The sequence below is a fragment of the Octopus bimaculoides genome, chromosome 7 (assembly GCF_001194135.2).
Source record: "Octopus bimaculoides isolate UCB-OBI-ISO-001 chromosome 7, ASM119413v2, whole genome shotgun sequence".
Taxonomy (NCBI): Eukaryota; Metazoa; Mollusca; class Cephalopoda; order Octopoda; family Octopodidae; genus Octopus; species Octopus bimaculoides.
In genome coordinates this window covers 41372809-41382959 of record NC_068987.1, presented here as the reverse complement: position 1 = coordinate 41382959, position 10151 = coordinate 41372809, and the positions used below count along the sequence as shown (strand labels likewise).

The 10151-nt window shown below is 36.4% G+C and overlaps 1 protein-coding gene across 2 annotated transcripts in view; it reads left to right on the top strand.

The window, feature by feature from the left end:
• The window catches only part of LOC106878373 (translation initiation factor eIF-2B subunit epsilon), a 139012-nt gene that overhangs the window by 4571 nt on the left and 124290 nt on the right, over positions 1–10151 (top strand). For both annotated transcript variants that reach the window (XR_008264596.1, XM_052969545.1), the window contains exons 2-3: positions 1167–1291; positions 4853–5035. Coding sequence is in view for 1 of the 2 variants with exons in the window: in XM_052969545.1 (XP_052825505.1) it covers positions 1167–1291; positions 4853–5035 (308 nt within the window). In the remaining variant the exon portion in view is untranslated. The remainder of the gene's footprint in view (positions 1–1166; positions 1292–4852; positions 5036–10151) is intronic.

Genomic DNA, 10151 nt, shown 5'->3' with positions numbered 1-10151 from the left:
ACACACACACACACACACACACATGCATATATATATATGTATATACATATACGATGGGCTTCTTTCAGTTTCCATTACCAAATCCACTCACAAGGCTTTGGTCTGCCTGAGGCTATAGTGGAAGACACTTGCCCAAGGTGCCATGCAGTGAGGCTGATCCCAGAACCATGTGGTTGGTAAGCAAGCTACTTACCACACAGCCACTCCATGAGAGCTATGCTGGCGGGAGATTTGTCTCCTTGTAGGGCCACCCAATCCAGACAATTTGAAGGGTAGAGAGCAGTCGAAGAGTACTCAACTGGCCCTCCATGTTGTAGGTTTAGCATTGCGCTAACAACTCTGTTTTGTAAAAAACATACCTGTTACAGAAACCGCAAAGTGGTTCTATGTTCCTCGAGGAATCATGAGGCCTAAGAAGAAGAGACTGGCATATCGTAGGACCTATCTACGTCCTTTTTGTGAACCACTTAAAACAATCCCATGCCCTGAAAGGGACACACCTAAATATACACTCTTGCAAAGTTCTACATGCAACAACAAATTGTAAGCAATAACATAACCCAAATTTTATCACTAACAATTTCTCCAGAACACCTCTATATCACAACCCACCCTACAACCTAATTACCACTCTACTCAAACTCACACAAGGAAAATTTTAAGTTAGCAGAGACTATATACAGCCAAGGTTAACTTCAATGTATTGTGGTACAATGATGGCTTAGCTGGCCAAAACTTTGAAGTCACTGTAAATAATATTCTTGTTTCAGAATAAATGTAGCTTTACTGTACCAATCTGATTTACTACAGCTTTATGTAGCAGCTGATCATTCTATGCTATTGATTAGCAAAGTAAACTGGTAAATAAATAACAAACAATGAAATGATTCATCAGAAAACACCCCACATCTATAAGAAAGAATGTATTTAAACTCTTATTTAACCTACAGTGAAGTATTATAATATTAAAAATTTTCCATTTCTTCTGATTCATGCTGCTTTGTGCATAAAATGCAAACAGACACACCCACATGAATCTTACAGTTGAAGGACACCATTTGTCAAATGTCAAAATTCATTTTGATTAAGAATAAATGAGATACACTTTAAGTGTTTGAAACACTAGTAATGATACATAATTTTTTATTTTTTGTGTCTTTTAACAGGTTTTGTTGCCATTAGTAAATATACCATTGATTGAGTATAGTCTTGAATTTCTTGCTGCAGCAGGGATTGAAGAAATCTTTGTCTTTTGCAGTAGCCACTTCAACCAAATTGATGAGTACCTACGGTATGTATTAGAAATATTGCATGGAATTATTATTGATGTAAATTCTTTCTAAATAACATCAGTCCATGAAGATTCTCTTTGTTAGGAGAAGGGGTGCTGCTAAAGACATGGCCATCCTCCTCCTCCAGCTCTCACATTCTCTCCACTTCCTCACATCTTCATTTTAATGTTCATACTTTCATGGGTTGGTTAAATTCATTGGGGTAGACTTTTCAAGGAAGGTTATATCTGTCCTAATCTTTCAAACAGAAACACCTCAATAGCTGGAAATGTTTTCATGGAAGACTACAAATGAATGACACCACTTTATAACCAGCATTCAATGTCAAAACAAGGGGACGTGAACACATGCATGCACACACACACATGCGCGCACACACACGCACGCACACACACACACACACACACACACACACACACACACAATGTGTTTCTGTCAGTTTCTACCTACTAAATCCTCTTTCAAAGATTTGGTCTGCTGTGCAGTGGGACTGCACATGAAGCTACGTCATTGTAAAGCAAACTTCTCAGCTACGCAACACAACTATGCCAGCAGTATATATTAGATTTTATTAACCATATCTTCATTTCCAACATAAAAACGGAGGTGGTTGTTGATATAATCTGTGAAGTGCTGATTTCTTAGACAAAGACTGGATGATTAGCGCTTGAATTCCTTTGATCTTAGTGTGTCAATCTGAGCTAATTTGGAAACTAAACAATGAACAATATTGTAAACGTAACAAATTGCCCAAAATACCAGATTTATCTCAATTGATGTTTTTTTGTGATTGTCTTTCACTGGCGGTCACTATTATTGAGTATATTACTTATACTGCTTTACTACACTACTATACTACTATATTTTAATGTTGTGCTAATAATTATTACTGCTGAAGTCAACTTTATCTTTTATTTTGGAGTTGATGAAATAAAGTACCAGTCACCAGTCTTCAATATTGCCAGCTAATTCCCTTCCCCTCAAAAATGCTGGCCTTGTGCCTAAATCAGAAACTACTGTTATTAAAAGAGTATTGCAAGTTGCTTGATGCATTATGTAATGTAATGTGTAAATGACGTAAACATTTTCAAGAAGTATAAGCAATGCGGGTGAGAAGTTAAGCAAGTTATGTATGGTTATGGCATTTATTTATCAGCATCACCTTTTATATTCTGCCAAACTTCTCATTTGTATTGCTTAAAAGTCTTCTTGCAAACATAATTATTATTGAGTGAGGGAACAATGCATGCCATCAAAGTGACACTAGGGTGCAAATATATTGACTCAATATACCCATCTGATAAGGGTACACCAGTCACATGCATCACAACCATGTGTGTACAACATGATAATCTCATATAAACATAAACAGTGCATGACCTTGCCAGTGGAGCCCAGTTAGAATTTTCTTCAGGTTGAGTAGCCCATGTGCTCAAAAGGTCCTTGAATAAGGGTTGTTTAAGGATGATGAATAAAACACCCGTGTTTCCAGTGGCAAATTATTGAAACTCCTAAGAATTCCTCTGAACACATGGCTATAATGCTCCTTCACTATTTCTGCTCATGATCAGAGATGCACATATTGTCAGCCACTAAGGGACATGTGCAAACTAGTTATGGTCAAGCAACTGACAAACAAATCTGTGCTATTGATCAGAATATTTGCTGTATGTAGCCCATCTTTTATACCAAGACAAAACCTGTACATGTTACCACTTTCAGTTGGTTACTATGAGAGCCACTGCCTGGTACTGCATCATTAATATTATTAAGGCGGTAAGCTGGTTGAATCATTAACATACCGGGCAAAGTGCTTTGTGGCATTTTGTCTGAGTTCAAATTCTGCCAAAGTCGACTTTACTTTTCATCTTTTGTGGGTTAATAAAAAGAATACCAGTTGAAAACTGGGGTCAATACAATCAACTTTCCCCTTCTCTCAGGCTTGATGGCCTTGTGCCAAAATTTCAAAATCATTATTATTTAGGGCATTGAGACCTGAGCTGATCAAAGTCTTAGTGAGTGGATTTGCTAGATGGTAACTGAAAGATACCTGTCATATATATGTGTGTGTGTGTGTGTTGTCCACCTATCTTGACATCAAGCAATTGATGTAAATGAACATCGTCGTCATCAAACAAGGAATTTCCAGTTTTCCTGGGAAACATTCTGACCATAGAGAAATATTACTCTACTTGGGTACAGGTGAAGATCAGCAATAGGAAGGACTAGAAAATCTGTCCCAATAAATTCCATCTGATCCATACAAGCATGGAAAACAGACATTAGAATGATGGTGGGGATGATTTATGAAGTCAGATACAATACGTTGCAATATTTATTCTGACTTTTTATCACCCGAGTTCAAATCTTGCAGGGGTCAGCTTTTCTTTGAGTTTGATATGGTAAAGCTTTGATTGCCTCTTTTGTTACTGTATTTCTGTGAAGATGCTTTGGGTTTCTTTCAATTAATTTTAAATATAACAAAGAATTTAGTAAAATAAGATTTAGTAAAATAGTTATCATTAAGCTAGTGTTAAGAACATAAATTGTGACTAAGGTTTGGTGGAAGATTTTAATTCAGAACTTTTGAAAACAAGACATCTGTAATACAAAAGCCAGAGTCGGTTTCAGCCAGGTTGGTATCAAGAGGGTTAAGCACTGAGGTCAGTGGTACTGATTAACACTTCTCTTCAAAAAATGCTGGTCTTGTGCCTAAATTAGAAACCATTATTAAAGGTGGCAGGCTGGTAGAATCAGAGCATCATAAAAAATACCTTGTATTTGTTCTAGTTCTTTATATTCTTAATTTAAATTCTGCTGAGATCAGTTTTGCTTTTCAATCTTTATTAGTTACCATTGGGATCAATGGTACTGGCTAATTCACCACCCCATCAAAATTGCTGGCTTTGTGCCTAAATTACTAGTATTATTATTTTTTGTCCCAGCACTTTGATTTGAATTCAAATCCTTCTGTGGTCAACTTTGTCTTCATCCCTCTGGAGTCAATAGAATAAAGTACCATTCTAATACTGGTACTTGACTGTAATCAACTTGCCCTCTCTTCTCCTAACTATTGGTCTTGTGCCTAAATTAGAAGCTGTTATTTTTGAGCGGTTGATTGGCAGAATTATTTTAGAGTACTGGACAAAGTTCTGTATGATATTTATTCTCTTTACTTTTTGTGTTCAAATCTCATGGAGAACCTATGATATAGTGCCTCTTAAGTACTGTGGTTGATATTATTGACTAACTTTCTCTCTCAAAATAGCTAACCTTGTACCTAAATTAGGAGCAATATTATCATTAGTAATATTATGAAGACAGCATGTTTGTAGAATTGTTAGTGCATTGGATAAAATGCTTAGTGGCATTTCTTCCAGCTTTACATTTTGAGTTCAAATGTTACTGAGTCAGTTGTGCATTTCATCTTTATGGGGTTGATAAAATAAGTCAAGTACTGGGGGTGGATGGTATTGACTACTCTCCTCCCCCATCCAACTAAAACTTCTGGCCTTGTGCAAAAAATTTGAAACCATTATTATTACTATTATTTTGTTTAGAGATGCAGGTTGGTATAAGAAATCTTCACTGATTGTGACTGTAGTCATCTTGAAAGGATGTTACTCTCTTGGGGATGCAATGCGAGATATCGACAATCGAGCACTGATTCGTAATGATTTTGTTTTGTTATTTGGAGACACTGTTGCCAACTTGAAGCTGACAGATATTGTACAAATTCACAAGTAAGTCAATGGAGCAGGTTTTATTTTAATCTTTTTTTCATCTTTCTCTTGTTTTTGCTGCTTTTTACAAATAAATTTTGTTTCAAAAATATTTTGCTTTCTACTCATTTTATATTTTTTATGTTATATTTTGGCTTTTATTTCTGTTTCTTTATGTCAGTGTTTCTCAAAGTGGGCAGTGGAAAATTTTATACGGGTACTTGTGCAGATTTTCATTTTTGACTCTGTCTCTTATTATTTAAGAATATAATGTAATATTTGGGAAAATGCTTAGCAGCATTTATTCTGGCTTTACATTTTTAAGTTAAATTCAGCCAAGACCAACTTTGCCTTCCATTCATTTGGGGTTGATGTAATTCACTAGCCCCTCCCCTAAAATTTCAGGCCTTGTGCCTATAGTAGAAAAGATTTTTATTATTATTATACTATCATAATTGCCAATCAACTTGTTAGTCACAATGACACATGTCAATGATAATATTGTACTTCAGAAAAATGAATTAGTAAATTAAACAAAACCAAACATATATATTGCCAAAACACATAAAAGTATAATTTAAGACCTCAAAATATTTGAAACATGCACACACGTGTGTGTGTGTACATATACAACTTAGATAAGTACAAATTCTCCTATGTTTTATGTTAGTATGTAGAATAGAACAATATAATTTTTTTCATATGCTCCTAAGTTTATATGATAATACATAGCTTGAAATGTTGATTTATATGTGGCTTAGGGTGTATTGAAAATTATTATTATAATATAAGTTCTGAATGTTAACTTACGTTAAGAATCAGCGTAAGGTGTATTAATAATAATAATAATAATGATAATGATAATAATAATATTAATAATAATAATAATAATAATAATAATAAAAGGTTTGAATATTAATGTACAATAAAAAAAAAACAGTGTCCATCTTGCAAAAACTTTCTGTAGTGATAGACATAGTGTTTTACTTTCTTATTGCAGGAAGTGAAAACAGAAGCTAAGTTTTTTAATCTTTGTCTTAGTTTATTTTCGTGTAATGTTGTTTAATCTTTCTCTCCTGTATAGCATCCTTATCAGCTGATTTCTCATATATTATGTGGCATAGATTAGTACAAATTCTCCTGTTTTATGTTAGTATGTAAAACAAAACAGCATGATATTTTCATATGCTCCTAAGTTTATATGATAATATCATCATCTAACATCTGTTGTCCATGCTGGCATGGATTGGCGGGTTTGACTAGGGCTGTCAAACTTGCATACTAACATTGCACATCCAACAAAGCATACTAACTTCATTTCTTTCAAACCTACGCATGTCCTCGACTGTCATAGCCTGTTTCACTTCCATGTAGCATGGCTGTTCACACACAGGTATCATACAATCTGCCTTTTACTCTGAGAGAGGCCCTCTGTTGCCATCAGGGGTAGGAGCTCTCTGAACTTTGCCCAGCTTAATCTTATTTTTACAGCTACGCTCTCAGAACGTCCACCTCCACTACTGACTTGGTCACCTAGATAATGGAAGCTGTCTACTACCTCTAACTTGATCCCCTGGCAGTTGGTGGAGTATAGTATTTTCTGCACATTTTCAGCATTTATTGTATCTGTGCATCTTCCACATAAAAAAAGCTAGTTTCCCTGTTAACCTTCCTCTGATATTGCTGTACCTCTTATGTATCCAAAGCTTACACCAGGTGCATCTTATGGAGTTTCTACCTATGCCTTTCTACAGATTGAGCAGGGCCATCTACCTGAAGGGATTTGTGATTTGTCTGCCTTTCTACTTACTATGACTTTGGTTTTTGCTAGGTTAACCCCAAGGCCCTTTGATTTTAAACCTTGCTTCCACACCCTAAATTTCACCTGTGTGTTGAGGTTTCCCCCTCTGTATCCGTATTTTTTAGTGCGTGCACTTGTCAGCTTACTGTATAAGTGTCTGAATGCACGTACATGAACCTCATAATGTATATATGTCAGTGTAGATGTATGTGTTTGAGTATATATGTATATATTTACATGTGTATCTCTGTGTGAACTGCATGTTCATGTGTGTGTGTGTGTGTATATATATATATATATATATATATGTAGATAGGTACAGCGTAATCCATAGGCGGGAGAGGTGCAGCTGGAGAGTGCAAAGTTCAGAATAAAAAAGTCCAGAATAAAAAAGTCCAGAATGAAAAAAGGTAAGAGAGTCCAGTAATTTGTGTGTGATGAGTAGAGACAGGATTAGCTGGTGCGACCACGTGAATGTGTGCTATGTATGGGAGAATTCACGAAAAAACAACAGACGAAGACTGGTGGTGTAAACAACAAATGGATGTATTAGTATAATGCTCGGGAATAGAGAAAGTCTTTAACATTTCAAGCCTATGCTCTTCAACAGAAAGAAACAAGGAGAGAAAAAAAAATATGTGTAGTGGTCAGCGATCTATCATGGTGAATATATATATATATTTTTTTCTCTCCTCGTTTCTTTCTGTGTTCCTTTCTGTTGAAGAGCGTAGGCTCGAAACATTAAAGACTTTCTCTATTCCCGAGCGTTATACTAATACATCCATTTGTTGTTTACACCACCTGTCTTCGTCTGTTGTTTTTTGTGAATTCTCCCATATATATATATAGGTATATTTCTATCTGTGTATATATGTGTGGTTGTATAGGTGTGTGTGTTTGTATGTATAAATATGTAAAATTCATACCATGCAGTGTAGTGTTTGTATATGTATATATATATATATATATATATATACATATATATACAATATATGTGTATCATAGCATATAAGGTTAATACTGTATAGGTATAAATGGACATATATTACTACTTTCATGCCCTTCTTACTCCTCTCTTTACTGGATCTTAATCTGGATGCTGTATGGGAGTGAGGAAATTATACTTCATTGAATCAAATTCACAATGTACATTACACTATCAAGCAAACATTTACACAGATCTTCTTTTCAAACACAAACAAAAAACCCACAGCAACTACCTTTCCCTTGTCCCTCCCAAGTATACAATTTTAGGGCTGCAAACATCAATGTTGTTACAATGAAGGGGGAGGTCTGTTGAGATTGTTGAAATGGAGCATTGCTATGTCAATGTGTGTGGTGTGCAAGAAGTGAGATGGAAAGGAACCTTTTCTAGATTCTTCATGGATAAGAAACAGAGGTTTGAATTCTTTTGGGTAAGCAGGAGTGATGGAGTGGGGGTGTGTGCATGTTCTTAGCAGAAAAGTAGTTAGATAAAGTAATTGAGGTAGTCAGACTGTGTGATAAGGTTATTAAATTGAGACATATCATAGATAGATTAACAATTTATTTGTACTTATGCCTCACAGGCTGGACTGGCTGATGAGGAGAAGGATCCTTTTGCAGACTACCTCAATGACAAATGATAGAGATTTTGCTATTGTGGCCGGCAACTTTAATGGACATGTTGGGCAGCATTCCCATGGATTCCATGGTAGGCATGTGGTTATGGCTTTGGTATCTGGAATGAGGAAGGTACAAAGCTACTTGAATTCTGTGATGCAAATGATCTTGTGATCTGCAACTCTAACTTTAGAAAACCAGCCAGCTACCTAATTACTTATCAGTCTGGTGGGAATATAAGCCAGGTTAATTACCTCCTCACCAGGCAAGGAGACAGGCTGATGTTCACAAATGCAAAGTCTTTCCCAGGTGAAGAGTGTACACCCCAACATAGGCTACTAGTTAGTGACTTCACAATTAGGGCCAGAGAAACTCAAAGACATAAACCACGCTGGAAAAGAAGATTATAGAAGCTAAAAGACCCAGTAAACCAACAGAAGTTTAGAGACATTCTACTGGAAGCCTCTGATGATAGAGAGGAGGAGGAAGGGACATATAGGTTAGAGGACAACTGGAAGTTCTTGCAGGACAATTTACTGGGTGCCACTGACCAAATCTGTGGTTGGTGCAAAGTCCCAGCCAGGCCAAGGGTGACTTGGTGGTAGAACAAGGAGGTGGACAGTGCTATAAACGCAAAGAGACAGGTCTGGAAAGACTGGGAAAACAGTGGAAGTAAAACATTATATCAGGGAGTCAGAAGGCAAGAGGTTTACATAGCAAAAGGAATAGCAGAAGGTAAGAAGTTTGCCAATGTTATACAGCTTGAGGTGTTCAGGATTGCAAAGCAGTGTATCAGAATAGAGATGTGGTAGGTGAGAAATGTGTGCGAATGGATAATGACATGCTTGTGCTTAGTGACTCTGAGAATAAAGATGCGTGGAGATGCCATTATGGAAGGTTGTAATGTGGAGAATGATTGGGAGAAGGAGAATCTTTCAAATATTGACCCAATTGAGGGACTAGCCATCAGAGTTGATAGCAGTATAATAGATAAGGCAATTAAGAAAATGAAGACTGGAAAAGCCCCTGGACCATCGGGTATCACTGCTGAGATGATTAAAATATCAGTGGGTGTGGGATACTGCCTAGTTGCTCATATTAATCAGGTTATTCAGGAAGGCATCATCCCCAAAGACTGATGTAGCAGTATTACATCAGCTGCTACAAGGGTAAAGGTGATGCCTTAGATAGAAACAACTACAGAAGTATCAAACTCCTGGACCAGGTCATGAAAATTACAGAGAGTTACATCTCAACTAATTAGGGATAAAATTAAACTAGATGAAATGCAGTTTGGTTTTGTGCCAGGGAGAAGTACCACAGATGCCATCTTCATAGTGAGACAGTTGCAAGTTGAGTATTTGGTTAAAAGTAAGCTATTGTACTTAGCCTTCATCGACCTGGAGAAAGTTTTCTCTCATATCTGGTGGTTTCTAAGGAAGGTAGGAGTTGAGGAATGGCTTGTTAGAGCTGTTAAAGCCATGTTCAGTAATGTGAGAGTTGACCTTAAATACAGTAATGAATTTAGCGTACAAGTTGGAGTACACCAAGGATCAGTTCTTAGTCCACTTTTATTTATCATAGTATGGAGGAATTCAAAACTGGATGCCCATGGAAACTACTATATGCTGATGATATTTGCTCTTATTGCAGAATTGGAGAAGTTCTGAGTTTGGAAGCAAAACTTCGAATCAAAGGGCCTCGACCCTTTCGTGACTATATTTCTTACCAAAA